This window comes from Sceloporus occidentalis, unplaced genomic scaffold (assembly GCF_023333645.1).
Source record: "Sceloporus occidentalis isolate IW3139 unplaced genomic scaffold, rSceOcc1.0.p SCAF_43, whole genome shotgun sequence".
Classification (NCBI taxonomy): Eukaryota; Metazoa; Chordata; class Lepidosauria; order Squamata; family Phrynosomatidae; genus Sceloporus; species Sceloporus occidentalis.
Genome location: NW_028317023.1, coordinates 2,856,850 through 2,880,000, shown reverse-complemented (window position 1 = coordinate 2,880,000; position 23,151 = coordinate 2,856,850). Strand labels below are relative to the sequence as shown.

At 37.9% G+C, this 23,151-nt stretch overlaps 1 protein-coding gene across 1 annotated transcript; it reads right to left on the bottom strand.

Moving 5' to 3' along the window:
* Positions 1 to 3,133: 3,133 nt before the first annotated feature.
* Positions 3,134 to 8,196, bottom strand: LOC149289681 (transmembrane protein 248). Its single transcript, XM_089490297.1, has 6 exons — positions 8,035 to 8,196; positions 5,798 to 6,083; positions 4,882 to 5,032; positions 4,596 to 4,779; positions 4,029 to 4,172; positions 3,134 to 3,154 (listed from the first exon to the last, which is right to left on the bottom strand). Exons 1-6 carry the CDS (start codon positions 8,194 to 8,196, stop codon positions 3,134 to 3,136), a joined length of 948 nt encoding a protein of 315 aa, XP_089346423.1.
* Positions 8,197 to 23,151: the final 14,955 nt, after the last annotated feature.

The window sequence follows — 23,151 nt, the reverse complement described above, 5'->3', positions numbered from 1 at the left end:
AATTCGGGCCCAATCAGAACCAGATGACTGCACGATGAATAAGGATCTACCAGTACTCCTCAGCATCGAGGAGACTTTTCATTTTGACCAAATGCCCAGCTCCATTTGTAGAAATCCCCAAACTTGCCTGAAACCTCCACCATTCTTCACTGTTGCATGAAAACCGGGTCTAGTACCACTGTCCAGCCCTTCGGAAACAAACTGCTTTCAGCTACAAATATTTACAATTTGCCTCATCAGTCCAGAGCCCCTCTTGCCATTTGTTGCACCCCAGTTCCTTTATCATTGTGAATAGTCGAGCCGTGAAGCCTTGTTTGCACTTCAGGGCCTTTAAACCAAAAGTCTTCACAGGAATTAAGCATGATGTGTGTCTCATCTGCTGCAATAGGGTTCCTTGGCTGACCACTGCATCTACAATCCTCAATATTGCCTATTACTTTGTGCGTCTTGTAAAGAACTTGGACAGAACATCTGGAAACCCTGTCTGCCTTGAAATTTCTGCCTAGGAGAGATCTTGCTGATGTGGTATGAAACTACCTTGGGTCTTGCTGCTGTGCTGTCTTGCCATGGTCTATGACTACTCACATTAAACTGTCTTCCACAAACTTACCTTATTAGCGAGTTTGGATGTTTTTATTCCTCCTACAGAGCTGTTTTGCATAGATGTATAATTAAACAATCATACCAAACTATTTGGCAACAAAATCCCTGAGTTTGTGCAAGTGTACAGATAAGAACGGATGTGTTTTTGAAGGCAAAGGTGGTCATACCAAATATGATTAAAAAAAAATTAAAAAAAATTAACATGTCTATGTTTTAAAGCATTCTTACTTTACAGCAGTTTGTCACACCTACCTAAAACTTTTGCAGTTTAATTAAAACCCTACATTTTAAACCCTTCATCCCTGAGAGTGTGCTAAACTCTAAATGTTATTGCTTAACTCTAAATAAATGTTAATGTCGCTTTGTGTGAAGTCAGCGGGTGTGAATGTTAAGTCTGGCAGTCAGATTGACCTAGAACCTAGAAAGTATGCTAAACGGCCCCTGCACCAGGAACCGTTGGGTAGCTGTGAGAATTCCTGTAAGTAGAACTCAACCTTGCAATCACTTGTAGTACAAGATAGTTTAGAAAACAAACAAAAAAAGGAATGGGGAGGGGAGGGTGGTGCCACGTCACAGTAGCTTGAAGGATTTTGTCAAATTCCGCCGAAGGCAAAGAACCAAGGTGAGAAAGTATGTAGTCTACCCCAGGTTGCAGCCTTGCAGAGAAATTCTGGGAAGGCATCAGAAGACTGGGCAGAAGATCTTTATTGGTGCCACATAGGCTTCCAAAACAGCTTCATCTTACAACAGAGGATGTAATTACACTCAGACCTTTAGAGACTCTATAAAAAGCAATCAGTAGGTTTGTCTCTCCACCATGGTCTAGCTCTGTCCAGAAACATAGGAACTCACTGCCCAGCATCCAAAAAGTGTAGACTTGGTCTCAGCTCTGAAGAGGGACATGGGCAAAATGACAGAAGATGCATCTCTTGCCAATGATAAAATAGGTGGCTAAAGTAAGAAAATTTAAATTCCTACTTTGGACCCAAGATTACAAGGGTGGGTGACACGGGTCACTCATTTATTATATACTTTTTTGGGTATATTTTTTTAAGATTTCAAAATGTATACTTAATCTGGAATTAGAAAACTGCCAATTTTACATTTTTGTCATATCACTTAGAAGCCTTTAAGACATTTGGCTGGGAGGGCTTTTTTTGGACATAACATGATGCCACACACCTAGTGCTTTCAACTACAATGGCTGGCGCACACTTCCATTGCTTCTAGCACTATATGGTTATCCCAGACTGTAAAAATTCTAGGTAGAGATACAATTACTAGATATTGTACAGTAGTCACAGTAATGGGAAAAGCTTTATTCATAAAGCCAAAAAGCATTCCATACAGCCACGTTTTCCATAATTCCATATTCAGTAAACAAAACAAACCAAACGCTGTAAAACTAATCAGAAGACATTGTGATTTGTCATTACATGGATTCAATTAAAACTTTAAAATCTGCAAAATAATGGTATAATAAATGTTTTCAAAGCAAAAACTTGGTTAAAAGCTAAATGGTGCCCCATCTCCACTTCAGACTTTTGGTGCATTATCCAGCAAACAAAAAATCACAAAAAGTGTCTCTTGCGCCACATATACACACAGAAAGCGTTCACTATATTTTACTTGGCATTGTACTTTCTAGGACTGGTTGTCTAACACAAACCTAATACTTACTGTAACCACACTGCATGTGTCCCTGCAGCAGTGATTACTGAAAAACATTGAAGTCCTAATGAAAATGAAAACACCAGATATATTGAGTTTCTATTTTTTAATCTGTGTGGTACGTGTAACTACATTGCTATTGTTGCCAGTGTATATAGTCTGCATACAGTAAGCTTTATAGCAAAAGCTTACCTCTTACCGCCTCTATGATTCATTTCTAGGAGCTGACTACCTAATCGTTAAGTGCGACTCAATCTGCATTATCTTACCCATCTGAACTAAAAACAAAAAGTTAGAGGTTATATTTTTTGTGTGTCATGTATTTAAACCAAGCACGTGAAAAACATATAGCCTTACCAATAATCCCATTTTTTCAGATGTATTGTTTTTACTTCATTTCACAGTGTGACTGTGGCTAAATAGATTTGGAGAAAAATCATTTTTCTTTTACTTCCAAGACAGATGACGCTTCCTTTTCCAGCAGTTTACTCTTCAAGCAAGAGGATAGGTTTATTCTTACTAGGTACAGAAAAGTGCAGCTGCTCAACACACTGGGGGAAAGACATAGGTTTCATCTTGAGTATGCTAGCCACTAGACATATCTAAACAAAAAAAAAGAGTTGGCTAGTCCACAGACATGAGGGGTGAAAATGTGCACCAAGCCTCTATAAGTGCACCTTTTTATAAATATGTACAAATCAATTACAGGCACTTGAAATGTCTTTGGTTGGACCAAACCAACATTGCAAGGTTATGTATTCCTCCCTCCTCATAAGAAGGACTCAGGACACATTCACTTGGTGGGGTCAACAGGCTATGACTCCATTTGCATCTATTCATAGTGATGGAGGCGAGATGGTTATGCGTCAGACAAAGCCACCTGCAGAAAGTAAGAGAGAGAAACAAAGCAAATATCATATAAGATACATTTGGCTAGACAGACAAGCATAAAAGGGACTATCAAAGAAACCATTATGAAACAAAGGTTTGAATATAACAATTTCTGATTTTTTTATTTTTTTTTCCATCTTTACATTCTGTATAGTTGTATTTGTTTTTTTAAAATCCACATAAATACATAACATCTGGGGATATAAAAGACATTCTAAAAATCAATTGAGACATATGAGCAATCCTTTTATTAAGAGGCATGTAAGCCTATATTTGAGGAGATGGATTACAGTATAAATTAAGGGCTGAGCTAGCTCTGCAGAACGCACACACTTCAATCTGTGAGGTCACTTTCAAGAAATCCATGCATTATACAGTGCTAACCTCACTAGCCTGTAATGTACAGCTGGTCAGTCACATTACCACTCTCCTGCAAACTCCCCCTTTAGTTAAGACTATTGAGACTGGTCACTAACAGATAAACCTTAGGATGCAAACTAGATTGCTTGCTTATTAATGTACTACTTTGCAAGCAACTTCAACTTTACACAGGATGTACCAAATTGTGTTACAGTTCATTGGACTTAAAATGTATACTCTGAGGTTCTAAGTTAAAGTGCCATCTGATTGGATTAAAGTTAGAGGATTCAGATGAAAATATGCAATTTAACCTCAAAAACGACCTTTAGTGAGATGATATTTTCGAATTAATCAATACTAAGGAAATGCTGAAACATCCACACTAGGAGGCAATATCTTTTTAGAACAGACTTCCTTCTTTGTATGGGCAACAGGTGCAATTTGTGTTTAAGGTTTTAAAAAACTAAACTAATTTTGGTTTCTGTAGAGCTTCAGTTTCTAACCTTTTCAGGGAAAAAATCTGAGTTGCTTTGTCTTTGCTTGCTTGGTCTCCCTTTGATCACAGCATAGCAGAACATGGTGATAACCATCACAAACAGGAAGTAACTTGTGTCTATCAGATGCAGATTTATCAGTGAGCGATCATCCTATAATGACAAAATAAAAAATAAATAAAATAAGATTCCATAAGCTTAGTGGGAATGGTAATAAATTGCTGCAAAAAATAAGCCAGATATGTGGAGAGAGGAAATATGAAGGCAGAGTTTGTTAAAAATACATTGAGCTTTCACAGGGTGTTCACCCCCCCTCCCATTCATGGAAATAAAACCAAAAACTTAATCATGAGCTTAAGTTGAAAAGCCATCACCTACCTATCTCACTATAATAGGTAAGGAATGGCATGCAGTTTAAAACATTTTCTGTGATTCTTTAAATGTAAAGAAACATAAAAAAATTGATAATGATGAAAAGGAGATACATTAGTGTCAAGCAGAGAAAATGTGAGGTGTCTAATTTTTGTAAAGTCAGATTATTTACAGTGGAGGAAAGCTGTACAATTACAAACTCACCTCTGGAATCATAACGGTTAGTTTAGGGTTTAAAGCATGGTACACCTTTCCAATAGCGCCCTTATAACACCAGAAAGGGTTATAGTCTTGAGCATACTTTGTCCTGGAGTCACGAGCGGTGGTGAAGATTTTGTACCACAAAGTGGCATTACTGTATGTCTCGGGAACACAGTGAGGAGGCTGACTAAAACAAGAGGAAAACAGACATTTAAGCTGAATTTCTTTCCCAGTGGAGACCGGACGATGCCCTTCACACTAATCTTTATTGCGTTCACAATCTGCTTACAGTGTAACTGGAAAGACACTGCTCATGGCGGTCACTGTCATGCACGTGGTAAACACCACCTGTTCGCAGTGTCCGTGGAGGATACAATCATCAGAGTTCCAAGCAGTTGGCAGTGTAAAGGTAACATTCATTTCCTCGTGGGAATCTCTGCCTTAAAGGGGAAAACAAAATATTGTAGAATATAAAATCAATTATAAAGACATGGAAAAAAAAAAATAATTACTTGTATTTTTTCTGTGTTTGATTTTCCAGTTACTGAATCAATGTTATAACATTAAATGTCACTAGGGGGGGCACTGAACTATATTCTAGAGATGGTCAATACAAGGCTTTGACTTTCCAGTTTAATGGACACATTAATAAGCAAAAGACTACTATACTGGCACATGTATATTGTACTAAAATCAATAAAAAGAGGCAGGGAGAAAGGAAATATTCCCACACAGAAAAATAAGTTTGTCTGGTTAACAGAACCATTGCCAATGTAACAAACAATTATAAAGTATTTAACCCTTAAGGACGATGGATGGCCCATAAACCCATTGAAAACAATGCATTTTGAGCCCGTACATGTACGGGCTTTGTCATTAAGGGGTTAAGAGTACATTCTTGTGTGTACTGTATTGTCATGTATTAGGAAGCAAATATTTTATATAGGCCTGGTTGAGAAGATCATTTACAACAATCCCAGAGAACCCAACAAGTAAAGATGTTTTGGAAAAAGGGACCCTGAGATATCTAATGTAGATTTTAGGCACTTTTCTAAAAGCGGAAGCCTGATCAAGAACATTGAAGATAGGTGGTTCTAGATCTAACCTAAAGGTTTTTAAAATCTTCACGATAGAAAACATTTCAGTCAAAAACATTGCTTACACACACACACACACACACACACACACGATCAGCTTATGTATACCTGAAAGCCCAATTTGGTGGCCAAAGATTGTGGAGCTCAGATGTGTGATGTTACGAGAATAACCTCCAAAGGGCTTTAATGGATCCAAAGTCAATGTAACTGCCACCGAGATATTTATGGGCCCAGAATCATCTAGAGCCTGCGGGGTCTGAGTGGACGACCTTGCTTGGCCAGTTGTCGCTGTGCTCTCAGGTGGGGTAGTATCATTGAGAAGATGCTTTAAGGTTTCATTCTCCGATATACACAAGTCCAGGTTATTAAACTTCAAGAGGAATGTGTTCCAGTCCTGCATGGGAAGAAGAGAGCAATGCATTGAATACTCATAATATATAGTATTGGTGGGGGGATATCCATCTACATATATACACCTTACATGCAATATGCTTTTGATAGCACAATACACTACATGTTCAGACCCATTTGTATGAATAAGTACTTTTTAAAAACCATTTATTCACTTTTACATCTGTAGATTCCAATCTATGTTTTTTTTCTGTCATTTGGAGGCCTTTCATGTTCACAACATTTTTGCGTCATAAAGCACACAATTAAGTCCATAAATATTTGGACAACACCATTGTAATGATCTTTTAGTATGCTGTCCCAATGGATTTAAAGTGAGCAATCAAGTGCAGACTTTCAGCTTTATTTGAAGATATTTACATCAAAACTGGTGAATGGTTTAGGAATTATAGCAGTTTTCATGCACAGTTCCCGCCATTTTTCAGGGGCTTACAAGTAATCAGTCAATTGTCCAAGTAGCTCTTATTAAGCAGTTAAAACGTCCGGACTTGAATCAAAACGTGCAATTTATATTTGTAAGCTGTTGCTATCAGCTCTAAACATGTGGTCTAAAGAACTGTGAACAGAAGTAAAGTAAGCCATTAATAAACTGAAAACCAAAATAAACCCTTCAGGGACGGCAGAAACACTTGGAGTGGCTAAATCAACAATTGGCACATTCTGGAAAAAAGGAACGCATAGGTGAGCTTTAGTGGACAATGTCAGAATTATTTATTTGGTGACGAAAACCCCCTTCACAACATCTAATCATGTCAAGAGCACTCTCCAGGGGAAAGCGAATTAAGAGAAGACCTCATAAAAGTATTTACTCCGGAGTTGTGTTGGAGATGTGGGTTGTCGGTGGGGTCGATTCTACATATTTGGTGGGACTGTTCCCTTCTTGTTCCTTTTCGGAGAGCTATCCAAGCCGTCCTTCCGCATTTCACTGACTCTCCGCCTCCTTTTGACCCTGCCAGTTACTTGCTCCATCATACCACCCTGCCTGTAACAGTGTATAAAAAGTCTGTGCTCAGACACTTACTGGACGAGGCTAAAGCCTTGATTCCCTTGCATTGAGCTACTGTCACCCCACCCTCGTTTACGGAATGGATACTAAGAGTGGAGAGAGCGCGGGCTCTGGAGGAGTTGGTGGCCCGCTCTGATAGACAGGGTGAGCGACATAGGCGGACCTGGTTCTACTGGTCCCAATACTTAATGGACCCCTCCACCCGACTGCTGTTGCTATAATTGAGCTGGGGGAATGGGATTCCGTTGTTGGGGTCTCTTTTTCCTAATGCAATTCTACTGTTTGTGGATGTGTCGATGTAACTTGCCCTGCTGCGTCAGGGTCCCGCAATGTACTTCTGTTACCATGCGCTGTCCATTTTTGTCTTCCTCTCCTTCCCCATTGTGTTTTTGTTTCTCCTTTTCACTTTGTGTTATAAAACTTTAAAAACAATAAAAACTTTGATTCACAAAAAAAAGAAGGTATTTACTCAAGAAGGCGAAGGCCAGATTATGCTTTCCCACAAAACCTATAAAATGGTCTGCCCAGTTCTGGAAAAAATTCATTGGAAAGATGAAACCAAGACAAACCTATACCACAATGATGGGAGGGGAAAGGTATAAAGGGAAGGAATGGCTCAGCATCAGAAGCATCTGTGAAACATAGTGAAGGCATTGTTACCCCATCACTATCACTATACCCCATTTAATGTCTGATTGCTCCCCCTTTTTTTACAGATGGATTTTTTTGAAAGTGCATGTATTATAATGAAAGCAATTTTAAAAAAATGTGTTCCTTCTAACATACTGAAAGATATTCATTTTCCTCAGATGTGCGTTGGTGTTCAACTAACCTGTTATACCTAAACAGGTAAAGCTAGTTGAGCCACTAGGTCATGTAAGCTACACATTCTCAATGACTCCCACACAGTATGTAGGACATATCATACCTCAGTCATCTCAGGCGATTTGATTTCTTTCATTTTGAAGAAGTAACCAAGTGTCAGGAAGGCTATGGCCATCCCACTAACACTGACCATGAACACAACCAAAGGTGGGCGACTGCTAATGTAGGACTTCAGGTTCTCCAGAGGATGTAGGTAAAGCATCATGGTGATGTGAAGACACTGCCAAAGTAAATGAAAAGTGAAAGTTAAGAGCTAAAAATCAAACCAATAACTCAACTCACCACGGTTTATCTAAACATCTTTTTCTAACCCCTAGACACTGGCCCTCCAAACCACAGAGGAACCAGTCCTTAAATTATTTACTAATATATTGGTCAGTGGACTGCATAAGAAAATACAGAATACGCCGAGAGTAAATGATTATACGATTAAAACCAAAAACAGAGTTATGCATATTATGAGCTGAAAACTGATGTATGGTTATTGAATGGCCTCATATTTGGACATATCTAAATAAAAGCGTGCTTCCATGAAACAAAATTACTCTTGACATAGAACTACCTTAACATGATGAGAATCTACATTCTACTGATGTGTAACCAGCCATATCCTGGCAGAACTTTATTTTGGAAGCCAACAATGGCAGTTCCACGAGTGATCGATATTAAGTATTAAGGGATGTATGTGATGCTTATCAAGTCCTTGCTAATCCTAATATCTCTGTATTGTTTACCATGTAGCTGTGGTGTAGAGATACTCATAAGTCTCTCCTACAATTTATAGTCCTCTTTGGACACTATTGATGAGTTACCCAATTGCTTTGAATACACATATAGGACATGACAAAACCTCCAGCACAAACGTGAACATATAATTATTCTTGTGAATTAAGAGATGAGCAAGCAGAGGTTCTAATGCACAATACTGAGAGAGGTCTCATAAGAATGCAAAATATAATAGGCCAAGGCACAAACCTTTTCTTCGATCCTATTCCACTATTAACTATTCCAGTTCTCCATGGGCAGGACAATAAACAACTTCTCTGATACAATGATATTCTCCTGATTTCTGTGTCAAATACACCATCTTGGCAAATGCTCTAAGACACCGCCACTATGTTTATTTATACATTCTCCAACTACTTACCCCTACTTATTACTACTACTCCCTATATTGTAAGCTCACAAGTGGGACCTCAGCCCTGCAACTTTCTTTCAAAGTCCCACAAACTCTCAATCCCTAGTAGTCAGGGTCTTTAACTCCTCACCTTGGGATTTCTTCAATGCCCTACTAGCTCAATCTGTCTAGCAACATCTACCAACCGCTTTGTTACTTTGTAAATGAACTGGCAGATCATTGAGTACATGCTCATCCATAACGCTACACATTTGATCCTTCTGTTTACAGAAGAGAAAATCATTGTAATATACAGCAGCAAAACCACCAAACGCAAAGTATTATGCTTTCCTCAACTAAAGATTGTACCAGAATATTTGACATTTCCTGAAAGTTTTTCGTTCTCTTTCTTATACAAGAAATATATGCTGCATATTTTATCATTATATTAAGTACCAATTGGTTTCTTCTTGTCACATGTCTACAAGAAGAATTGTTATTCCTGACCTAGAATTGTGTCTAATTAAAATAGAAAAGGAAGAAGTTAAATTACCTTCTTGTATAGTATTTCCAAGGTCAGTAAATCCTGTAAATCTAGGACAGCTGCTGGTGTCTGTACCACAAATTAGTAAATTAATCAGGAGCGGACTTTTTCCATGAAGCGTATCCTATGCTGCGTTTCTTCAGGGCAGGTAAATTAACAAAAGGTAGTAAATTAAACTGATGTTATCATTCATAGTATTAATCTAGTAATGGAGCTTCTCCCTTTGGGTACCAATAAAAAGCCATTGCACCAATTCATAAATTAATCAGACTGTCCACAAGAATGATATGCGCCTCAATTCCCTACATACTAAAAGGATGGATCCTAATGAAGAATGCATATTACAGCATGTTTGGATGTGGATTGTCCATTTCAACCGAATCCACTTTAAATGCCTGTGTAAACTCATACTCATTGGGATTTCGGCACTAAAGAGGGAGTAGAGGGAGAGTGTATGTTAATGTATGGTGTTAGTGTGAGTGAGTGTTGGGCACCAGTAACCCCAGGCTCACCCCTGCTTAGCAGTTCCACAGAGCGCTTCCTTTGGAAAAGTGCTGCAGGCCACGGGGAGGCTGGGAGACTTGGTATAAAGACTTCGCTATTTCTGAAACATCACTTTTTACACACTGATGGCTTTGTCGCTTCCTAGAATCAGTTGGAAAATTATATAAAAAGGTTATTCTGTATAAAAGAGCATCTAGAAAACTCTGTGCCACACACGCAATCATGTTAGAAGGGTTGCATTTACTTTATCTCCTAATGACCTTTTGCTTAATACAGAAAGAAATACTGCATTTAAACAGAAACCAATACATAATCGGAGATTGCTAATTTTTCCTCCCCACCTCTACATTGTCCAAGATGTAGTCATCCAATCACATGGCCTGAAACCTCATTGTCTATTACATGAAGGTGTTTGACTATCACAAGGTGTGAAAGATAACAGGGAAATCATAAGGGAGCAGTCTATACATACCAGGAAAGAGATATGTCTAACCAATTAAAAAAAACATGGCAACTGTACAAACTATTTAAAAAAGACCAATATCAATATTGCTTTCCCGATTCTAATTTCTCTTCAATCCCAGCAATGTTTCACTTAGAAGATCTGCTCCTCGGTTGCTCTTGATCAGTGCCAGGTGTCTGAGAATCGCTTCACACAGTCACAACGCAGCTCAGTGTGGAACGGAAGCCAGTGGTGCCCGGTAACTGTCCCTTTACACACCCAGAACACTCAACAGAATATTTCCATTTACTTTATGACTCATCTTTTAACAGAACGAACATAAAGGAAAAATCCATTCAAACGTTAAGACAACACCCTCAGCGTCTACACTTCTTCATATACGAGTTTTATACCCCAGCCAACCACCATCTGATCATTCAGCAGGATGTTCCAATTCATCTTTATATTTACTAAGCCGTTGGCACAGATTGTGAACAATGGTTTGCTAACACGGGTGTCAGTACCTTGTTCACATCCGCCTTAAGCTGCAGTACAGACTGTTCAGCCAAGACGCCAACTCACATAAGGCACCGTGAAGTGTCCCTTCTGTATTAACAAATCTGGCCAACACATGGGCAGTTTGCTGCACTCACCAAGAATTCTCACGTTAATATTCAGACGCAGACTATCCACTTTCTTCAGTCTCTCTGTAACACCAAGCCTCTCATATTTATTGCCCGTGCAGATGATATAACCTGCTACCTACTACACCTCCTGAGCCTCAGGCTCCAAACAGAGACAGGACCACAATTCTTCTGAAACACAATATATACCTGATTTTATAAATACCTGCAATTATTACTATTCTTTGTTTATTAAGCACCAACCTATTCGACAGGGCTGTACACTTTAAATATGGGGGGTTAACTGTAGTCATACAACAGTTGAGGACCGTGTCTGTGAGCTTGCACTTTCATACATAGTTTCTGCCAAGAACGGGGGCAGTTTGTGAGTTAACATTCTACGAGGGATCATGTGGGTAACAAAGAAAAGGAGGGGTAAAAATAGGCATTATACAGCTAAGTGGTCACCAGATGTAAAATAGAATCCAAGTTTATAAAAACAATGTACTTTGCATTGTAAATGTACGACAGATGTGAAGAAGCAGACGTAGCTTTGTACAGTTACCGCGTACATCATGCCCAACATGTGTGCTGTTAGGGTAACCTTGTAACTATCCCACTCGGAACAATTTGCTTAGACGTGCTGAGAAGCTTTGCTTCTGCCCATTTGCCAAACATGTAACCATCAAACGTTGTCCTCTTGTCACAAAACAAATGTAGTCCCTCATATAATATAATCCCCAATATCTGATGTGACCGGTTTACAGCTTCCAGCAATTACTTGCACCGAGATAGTTAAATCATTCATCAGCTTCAGACAGCACACACATAAATGATGTTATCTGTTTACCAACACAAATGATTCTGATTATACATTCATTATTAACCCCATTTGGGACAGACCGGGGCTTCTCCAAAACCTAAGCACCAGGGTTTGGCATAATAGATAAAAAAAATTTTTGCTTAAAATGTCTCCTATACTGTAACAGCGGCAGCAGAACAATGACCCAATTTATGTTCAGCAACATCCCAATTACAGTAACATCCCACGTTCTTATGAGACCTCTGAGTATTGTACATATTTTTATATGTTCAAGAGAGCACATCTTTGCTTTACATATTACCCTATATTAGGATAATATATATGTCCTAAGGGGTGTGAACAGGTTAAAGGTGTTGTTCCACTTAAACAAAACAAAGCAATAATTCAGTGCAAGAGGTACCCGTGCTACAGGAGGGGCTGCTCAATCTTAAGGTTTGGTCAGAACCTGCAAATACGCATAGCACAAGAATTATACAAAAGGAGCAAACAACTTAAAAAGCATAAAAGACCTAAAAAAACAAAACACCCAATGCATAAATATTGGGTATTCTGTCACACTCAGCAAACTTGGGGTACTCTGACAAAGTGTCAGGCTAAGCAATATAAGGAAATTTAAAAAAAAAAAATAAAGCCAGCCGATTGGATCCTTCCGTTAGCGGCCGTGGAGATAACACCACTTCCCAATAAAACCTTTTTATGGATAACCCTCAATGTTTTCAGAGCAGCACCGCGATACACAAATTTAAATGACAGACATATTAAGTCTAGTAGCAGATCGCCATTAAAATGCTTAGTTCTTGATTTCCTGACTGATGGTGCATAAGAAAAAAAGTCTCCGTTCTAACCTTGGAATGAAGACATCTGTGTAGAGAACACTGCCGTTGTATGTGTCCTCACACAAGATAATCTCTCTAAAGTCTTTGCCTTCGGTGGTAACGATTGTGCCATTCGGGTTAAACAAAGGGTAGCAAGAATATAAACAGCACAATTTAGCGATACAGACTTTTCAGGTCAATAATAATTCATTATTTACTTTAGACATACACTGAATTTTACAGTATCATTTTTTGCATAGTATATCAAATAGACATGATCTGCTCTGTGTGCCAATCGCAAAATAAAATTAAAGTCAATGTATTGACCCAAAACCTGACTCTTCTATGAAGGGTGCAGTACCAAGGCTTTCCAGCCCCTTCACATAATGCTGGCCACGTTTCTGTAGAAGGTAGGAACTAGCTTAGTGGTTAGTGAGCCAGGCAGGGATCCACCAACAAAGATACAGAACATACCAAAACATCTGAAGGGCCAGATGTAGAAATCTAGTAATCGTTGCTGGCTCAGCAATGTTCCCACATATAGCCTTAGCTGCGGTTACCTTCTCAGAAACTCAAATCATTGCTACTCCTTTATGGTCCTGCCATACATTAGATCTTCTGTCACCCGGCACTGATAATCCCCAGCCTGCGCGGCACAGTCCTCCATGGCACTGCTAATGCTGATGATCCCATGTAGCTCCTGGCATTGATAAGGTGGCTCACATACTGGTACTGTGTATGCTTTGTAGCCATATTCCTCCCCACCGACTATCCTAGGACTGAACTATGGGCAGATATGGCCTCAGCGCTAACCCCAGTGATCTTCACCCTTTTTAGTTAGCTGGGGCCTACACTCGCCGATCTGCCTCTTCTACACCCAGAGCGCTTTACGTGTCCGCTGGGCATGGCCTTCCACTGATTTCCTCCGTACCGTGCTCGGGATAATATGCTCCTCTTTGCACCGATGACCTGTCCCGTTTTTTTCCTGGGACGAACAAAAACGAGTTTACCCCGCTGCACCACTGCCTCCTGGGTGATGCACCCCGGCAGTGCCAGCCTCTCTTCACCCTGGCATTGGGTCTGGCCCTCTCTTTCATGGCACTGCCTTAAACAAACTACCACTCACCTGAGGGGGTGGCCCCTCTTCTCTCGGCCAGTCCCCGGGCTCCCGCTCTCAGGCGGCGGGTATCGGGGGTAGAGGCGGGGACCCGGGCTCGGACATGCCTGTGTCGCTACGACAGGCGGAATGTTGTACACGGTACCCCACTTCCCTTTCACTTCCTTGGCTACTGGTTTCCGGAGGTAATGCCGACCTGTCACACTCTGCAGTCTCCGCCTTTCCTTTTTTTTTTGTTCAATCAACTTTATCAGCAGTACAGGGTGAAATGCTTGCAGACCTTATGTACTGAGAAGAAAAATATGATTGGACTTAGGGACTCTATTAATAATTAGCATTTTACATTGTGAATCCTCAACAGCAAGTAGTTTATTTAAACATAACTGCAAGGCGAATTAAGAGCGAATCAGAATCCTGAGTGAAAATTGGTGAGTGAGCAGTTAATTGCCAAGAAGGAGTTGAAAGACAGGAAGAAAGGATGGGGGAGTTTTGAGAAATGCTATTCTGTGCACATCTTGCCACAGGGATGCGCTCCTGGAGCTGGTGCCGCATTGCAATGGAAGGTGTGAGCAGGTGGCCTACTTGGAATCTAAGATGGATCTAAGCGGGCAACTGGGAACACTGAGGGGGCATTCATAACATGGAGAGGCGCTTACTCCTTACTGAGCACACACTTGCTGGGGTCAGTGCTGGTGAGGGTGGGGTCAACGATGCTGGGGAATCAGTTAATATGTGGCTTTACTAGGGCAGGCTGATTTACCTAGCAGCCGGGTGAGTAGCCTCTCTAGTATGGGGGTGTGGAAAGGATGGTTGGGGGGGGGTGGAAAGGTTAGGATGGCTAGCTGGGGGTATGTAGGAGAGTATTCAATTACAAGGAAGGATTTCCTAATGTGCTGAGAAGAACCTGAATGCCAAACAGCTTGCCGTCTCCTGGGTGCTTGAGTTTGGGGACGTACTAAACAGCATATTGGGGATGATGGGATGATGGGATGATTGGCTGCAATGTTCAGTACTATCAATAGGTGTCAGTATACTTTTTACACTCATGGTAAATCAAAGTATGTTCTTTTTGGTAGTTCTTGATACTAAGTTGCAACGAATACATTGCAAAAAGAAGCTGCAAATGTTTAACTATTTACTTGCTGAAATATATGCAGTTTTATAACGGAATCATGGTACCGTATTTGCTCGATTATAAGACGACCCTGATTATAAGACGACCCCCCAAATCTTAATATTAATTTAGGAAAAAAAGAAAAAGCCTGAATATAAGACGACCCTATAGGAAAAAAGTTTTACCAGTAAATTTTAATTCATTTAAACACTTTTTTTAATAAAAGCTATGCTTGAGAAAAATATTTTGGTTTTATTTCCTTCTATTTTCCAACCTGCCTCCTAGTTATGCACATCTGCCCCAGAAGTGCCTTATACCCCCTATATGCCACTGTGCCCCATGATATGCCTTTTAACCCTCTAAATGCCACAGTGCCCCATAATATGCCTTTTAACCCTATATGCCACTGTGCCCCATGATATGCCTTTTAACCCTATATGCCACTCTGGCACTTAGAGGATTAAAAGGCATATTATGGCATATAGGGAGGTTTAAGGCATTTCAGGAGGCAGAGTGGCATTAAAGGGGTTAAAAAGCATTTCACAGAGCACTCTGCCTCCAGAAATGCCTTACACCCCCCATTTAACACTCCCCCTCCCTCTTCCAAACTTACCGGTGCTTCTGAGTTGGGGGGGCGCATAACACAGGAGGATCCAGGTCCCCTGCATCTGAGCCCCCGGTGCTTAGTCCGGGCAGCATGTAGAGCTCCACGCGATATAATCGCGTAGAGCTCTACACGATACAATCGCGTAGAGCTCTACACGCTGCCCGGACTAAGCACCGGGGACTCAGAAGCACCGGTAAGTTGGAGGGGGCATAACACAGAAGGATGCAGGTCCCCTGCATCCTCCTGTGTTATGCCCCCCCCCCTCCAACTTACCGGTGCTTCTGAGTCCCCGGTGCTTAGTCCGGGCAGCGTGTAGAGCTCTACGCGATTGTATCGTGTAGAGCTCTACGCGATTATATCGCGTAGAGCTCTACATGCAGCCCGGACTAAGCACCGGGGACTCAGATGCACCGGTAAGTTGGGTCGGGGGTTAACACAGGAGGATCCAGGTCCCCTGCATCTGGGTCCCCAGTGCTTAGTCCGGGAAGCGTGTAGAGCTCTACGCGATTGTATCGTGTAGAGCTCTACACGCAGCCCGGACTAAGCACCGGGGACTCAGAAGCACCGGTAAGTTGGGGGGGGGGTTAACACAGGAAGATCCAGGTCCTCTGCATCGCTGCGGGGGATCTGGATCTTAGTCTCATAATCAGACCTATTTGAGGTCTGATTATAAGACGACCCTGATTATAAGACGAGGGGTATTTTTCAGAGCATTTGCTCTGGAAAAAACCTCGTCTTATAATCGAGCAAATACGGTAAATTATATAGAAATAATAGAAACATTTTAAGTAATCAACATATTGATATTATATGGTACATGTATGTGCAAACACCATATTTTACCTGTTTTGATTGGCACAATATGGGAATATATATTATTTTTACATGGGGATTATGGGTGGAATATTATAGTTACACATGCTAAGGAACATATTTGACCTGTTTCTGATAAGAATATGGCTATAAATATTTTTTTACATGGGGATTATGGGTGGAATATTATAGTTACACATGCTAAAGAACACATTTGACCTGTTTTTGATAAGAATATGGCTATAAATATTTTTTACATGGGGAATATGGGTGGAATATTATAGTTACACATGCCAAGGAACACATTTGACCCATTTCTGATAAGAATATGGGTATAATTATTTTTTTACATGGGGATTATGAGTGGAATATTATAGTTACACATGCTAAGGAACATATTTAACCTGTTTTTGATAAGAATATGGGTATAATTATTTTTTTACATGGGGATTATGGGTGGAATATTATAGTTACACATGCTAAGGAACATATTTGACCTGTTTCGGATAAGAATATGGGTATACTCATATTTTACATGGGGAATATGGGTGGAATATTATAGTTATACATGCTAAGGAACATATTTGACCCATTTCTGATAAGAATATGGGTACAATTATTTTTTACATGGGGATTATGGGTGGAATATTATAGTTACACATGCTAAGGAACATATTTGACCCATTTCTGTTAAGAATATGGGTATAATTATTTTTTTACATGGGGAATATGGGTGGAATATTATAGTTACACATGCCAAGGAACACATTTGACCCATTTCTGATAAGAATATGGGTATAATTATTTTTTTACATGGGGATTATGGGTGGAATATTATAGTTACACATGCTAAGGAACATATTTGACCCATTTCTGATAAGAATATGGGTATAATTATTTTTTTACATGGGGATTATGGGTGGAATATTATGGTTACACATGCTAAGGAACATATTTGACCTGTTTCGGATAAGAATATGGGTATACTCATATTTTACATGGGGAATATGGGTGGAATATTATAGTTATACATGCTAAGGAACATATTTGACCCATTTCTGATAAGAATATGGGTACAATTATTTTTTTACATGGGGATTATGGGTGGAATATTATAGTTACACATGCTAAGGAACATATTTGACCCATTTCTGTTAAGAATATGGGTATAATTATTTTTTTACATGGGGAATATGGGTGGAATATTATAGTTACACATGCTAAGGGACATATTTGACCCATTTCTGATACGAATATGGGTATAATTATTTTTTTACATGGGGATTATGGGTGGAATATTATAGTTGCACATGCTAAGGAACATATTTGACCCATTTCTGATAAGAATATGGGTATAATTATTTTTTTACATGGGGATTATGGGTGGAATATTATAGTTATACATGCTAAGGAACATATTTGACCCATTTCTGATAAGAATATGGGTATGATTATTTTTTTACATGGGGAATATGGGTGGAATATTATAGTTACACATGCTAAGGAACACATTTGACCTGTTTTTGATAAGAATATGGCTATAAATATTTTTTACATGGGGAATATGGGTGGAATATTATAGTTACACATGCCAAGGAACACATTTGACCCATTTCTGATAAGAATATGGGAGTATTATTTTTTTTATATGGGGATTATGGGTGGAATATTATAGTTTCACATGCCAAGGAACACATTTGACCCATTTCTGATAAGAATATGGGAATATTATTATTTTTACATGGGGATTATGGGTGGAATATTGTAGTTACACATGCTAAGGAACATATTTGACCCATTTCTGATAAAAATATGGGAGTATTATTATTTTTATATGGGGATTATGGGTAGAATATTATAGTTTAACATGCCAAGGAACACATTTGACCCATTTCTGATAAGAATATGGGAATATTATTATTTTTACATGGGGATTATGGGTTGAATATCATGGTTACAGATGCCAAGGAACACATTTGACCTTTTTCTGAAAGGAATATGGGAGTATTATTATTTTTCTATGGGGATTATGGGTGGAATATTATAGTTTAACATGCTAAGGAACATATTTGACCCATTTCTGATAAGAATATGGCTATAAATATTTTTTACATGGGGAATATGGGTGGAATATTATAGTTACACATGCTAAGGAACATATTTGACCTGTTTTTGATAAGAATATGGCTATAAATATTTTTTTACATGGGGATTATGGGTGGAATATTATAGTTACACATGCTAAGGAACATATTTGACCTGTTTCGGATAAGAATATGGGTATACTCATTTTTTACATGGGGAATATGGGTGGAATATTATAGTTACACATGCTAAGAAACATATTTGACCTGTTTTTGATAAGAATATGGCTATAAATATTTTTTTACATGGGGAATATGGGTGGAATATTATAGTTACACATGCTAAGGAACATATTTGACCCATTTCTGATAATAATATGGGAGTATTATTATTTTTACATTGGGATTATGGGTAGAATATTATAGTTTAACATGCCAAGGAACACATTTGACCCATTTCTGATAAGAATATGGGAATATTATTATTTTTACATGGGGATTATGGGTTGAATATCATGGTTACAGATGCAAAGGAACAAATTTGACCTGTTTCGGATAAAAATATGGGTATACTCATTTTTTTACATGGGGATTATGGGTGGAATATTATAGTTACACATGCTAAAGAACACATTTGACCTGTTTTTGATAAGAATATGGCTATAAATATTTTTTACATGGGGAATATGGGTGGAATATTATAGTTACACATGCCAAGGAACACATTTGACCCATTTCTGATAAGAATATGGGTATAATTATTTTTTTACATGGGGATTATGAGTGGAATATTATAGTTACACATGCTAAGGAACATATTTAACCTGTTTTTGATAAGAATATGGGTATAATTATTTTTTTACATGGGGATTATGGGTGGAATATTATAGTTACACATGCTAAGGAACATATTTGACCTGTTTCGGATAAGAATATGGGTATACTCATATTTTACATGGGGAATATGGGTGGAATATTATAGTTATACATGCTAAGGAACATATTTGACCCATTTCTGATAAGAATATGGGTACAATTATTTTTTACATGGGGATTATGGGTGGAATATTATAGTTACACATGCTAAGGAACATATTTGACCCATTTCTGTTAAGAATATGGGTATAATTATTTTTTTACATGGGGAATATGGGTGGAATATTATAGTTACACATGCCAAGGAACACATTTGACCCATTTCTGATAAGAATATGGGTATAATTATTTTTTTACATGGGGATTATGGGTGGAATATTATAGTTACACATGCTAAGGAACATATTTGACCCATTTCTGATAAGAATATGGGTATAATTATTTTTTTACATGGGGATTATGGGTGGAATATTATGGTTACACATGCTAAGGAACATATTTGACCTGTTTCGGATAAGAATATGGGTATACTCATATTTTACATGGGGATTATGGGTGGAATATTATAGTTACACATGCTAAGGAACATATTTGACCCATTTCTGTTAAGAATATGGGTATAATTATTTTTTTACATGGGGAATATGGGTGGAATATTATAGTTACACATGCTAAGGGACATATTTGACCCATTTCTGATACGAATATGGGTATAATTATTTTTTTACATGGGGATTATGGGTGGAATATTATAGTTGCACATGCTAAGGAACATATTTGACCCATTTCTGATAAGAATATGGGTATAATTATTTTTTTACATGGGGATTATGGGTGGAATATTATAGTTTAACATGCTAAGGAACATATTTGACCCATTTCTGATAAGAATATGGGTATGATTATTTTTTTACATGGGGAATATGGGTGGAATATTATAGTTACACATGCTAAGGAACACATTTGACCTGTTTTTGATAAGAATATGGCTATAAATATTTTTTACATGGGGAATATGGGTGGAATATTATAGTTACACATGCCAAGGAACACATTTGACCCATTTCTGATAAGAATATGGGAGTATTATTTTTTTTATATGGGGATTATGGGTGGAATATTATAGTTTCACATGCCAAGGAACACATTTGACCCATTTCTGATAAGAATATGGGAATATTATTATTTTTACATGGGGATTATGGGTGGAATATTGTAGTTACACATGCTAAGGAACATATTTGACCCATTTCTGATAAAAATATGGGAGTATTATTATTTTTATATGGGGATTATGGGTAGAATATTATAGTTTAACATGCCAAGGAACACATTTGACCCATTTCTGATAAGAATATGGGAATATTATTATTTTTACATGGGGATTATGGGTTGAATATCATGGTTACAGATGCCAAGGAACACATTTGACCTTTTTCTGAAAGGAATATGGGAGTATTATTATTTTTCTATGGGGATTATGGGTGGAATATTATAGTTTAACATGCTAAGGAACATATTTGACCCATTTCTGATAAGAATATGGCTATAAATATTTTTTACATGGGGAATATGGGTGGAATATTATAGTTACACATGCTAAGGAACATATTTGACCTGTTTTTGATAAGAATATGGCTATAAATATTTTTTTACATGGGGATTATGGGTGGAATATTATAGTTACACATGCTAAGGAACATATTTGACCTGTTTCGGATAAGAATATGGGTATACTCATTTTTTACATGGGGAATATGGGTGGAATATTATAGTTACACATGCTAAGAAACATATTTGACCTGTTTTTGATAAGAATATGGCTATAAATATTTTTTTACATGGGGAATATGGGTGGAATATTATAGTTACACATGCTAAGGAACATATTTGACCTGTTTCGGATAAGAATATGGGTATACTCATATTTTACATGGGGAATATGGGTGGAATATTATAGTTATACATGCTAAGGAACATATTTGACCCATTTCTGATAATAATATGGGAGTATTATTTTTTTATATGGGGATTATGGGTAGAATATTATAGTTTATCATGCCAAGGAACACATTTGACCCATTTCTGATAAGAATATGGGAATATTATTATTTTTACATGGGGATTATGGGTTGAATATCATGGTTACAGATGCCAAGGAACACATTTGACCTTTTTCTGAAAGGAATATGGGAGTATTATTATTTTTATATGGGGATTATGGGTGGAATATTATAGTTACACATGCTAAGGAACATATTTGACCCATTTCTGATAAGAATATGGCTATAAATATTTTTTACATGGGGAATATGGGTGGAATATTATAGTTACACATGCTAAGGAACATATTTGACCCATTTCTGATAAGAATATGGCTATAAATATTTTTTTACATGGGGATTATGGGTGGAATATTATAGTTTCACATGCCAAGGAACACATTTGACCCATTTCTGATAAGAATATGGGTGTACTCATTTTTTTACATGGGGATAATGGGTGGAATATTATAGTTACACATGCTAAGGAACACATTTGACCTGTTTCTGATAAGAATGTGGCTATAAATATTTTTTTACATGGGGATTATGGGTGGAATATCATGGTTACAAATGCCAAAGAACACATTTGACCTGCTTCTGATAAGAATATGGCTATAAATAATTTTTATATATGGGGATTATGGATGGAATAGTATGGTTACACATGTTTAGTACCTTATTTAACAAGTTTCTGTTAAGAATATGGCTATAATTATTTTCTACATGGGGCTTTTGGGCGCAATATCAAGGTTACACATGCCATGGAACATAATTGACCTGTTTCTGATAAGAATATGGGTAAAATCTTTTTTTCTACATTGGGATTATGGGTGGAATATTATGGTTATACATGGCTAGTGATGTATTTCACTTGTTTCTGGTAAGAAAATGGGTATGATTAATTTTTTTCATAGATATTATTGATACTATGATATGATTGCATGTGCCATGTAACATATTTGATCTATTTCTGTTAAGAAAATGGTTATAAATGTTTTTCTACATGGGGATTATGGGTGAAATGTCATGGTTACACACCCTTAGTAACATATTCGACCCATTTCTGATAAGAATGTTGGTATATTTTTTCTACATAGGGATTATGGGAGGAATAGAATGATCAAAGGGACACATTTGACCTGTTTCTGATAGGAATATAGCATGTGTAACTATAATATTCCACCCATATTCCCCATGTAAAAAAATATTTATAGCCATATTCTTATCAAAAACAGGTCAAATATGTTCCTTAGCATGTGTAACTATAATATTCCACCCATATTCCCCATGTAAAAAAATATTTATAGCCATATTCTTATCAAAAACAGGTCAAATATGTTTCTTAGCATGTGTAACTATAATATTCCACCCATATTCCCCATGTAAAAAATGAGTATACCCATATTCTTATCCGAAACAGGTCAAATGTGTTCCTTAGCATGTGTAACTATAATATTCCACCCATAATCCCCATGTAAAAAAATAATTATACCCATATTCTTATCAGAAATGGGTCAAATATGTTCCTTAGCATGTGTGACTATAATATTCCACCCATATTCCCCATGTAAAAAATATTTATAGCCATATTCTTATCAGAAATGGGTCAAATATGTTCCTTAGCATGTGTAACTAT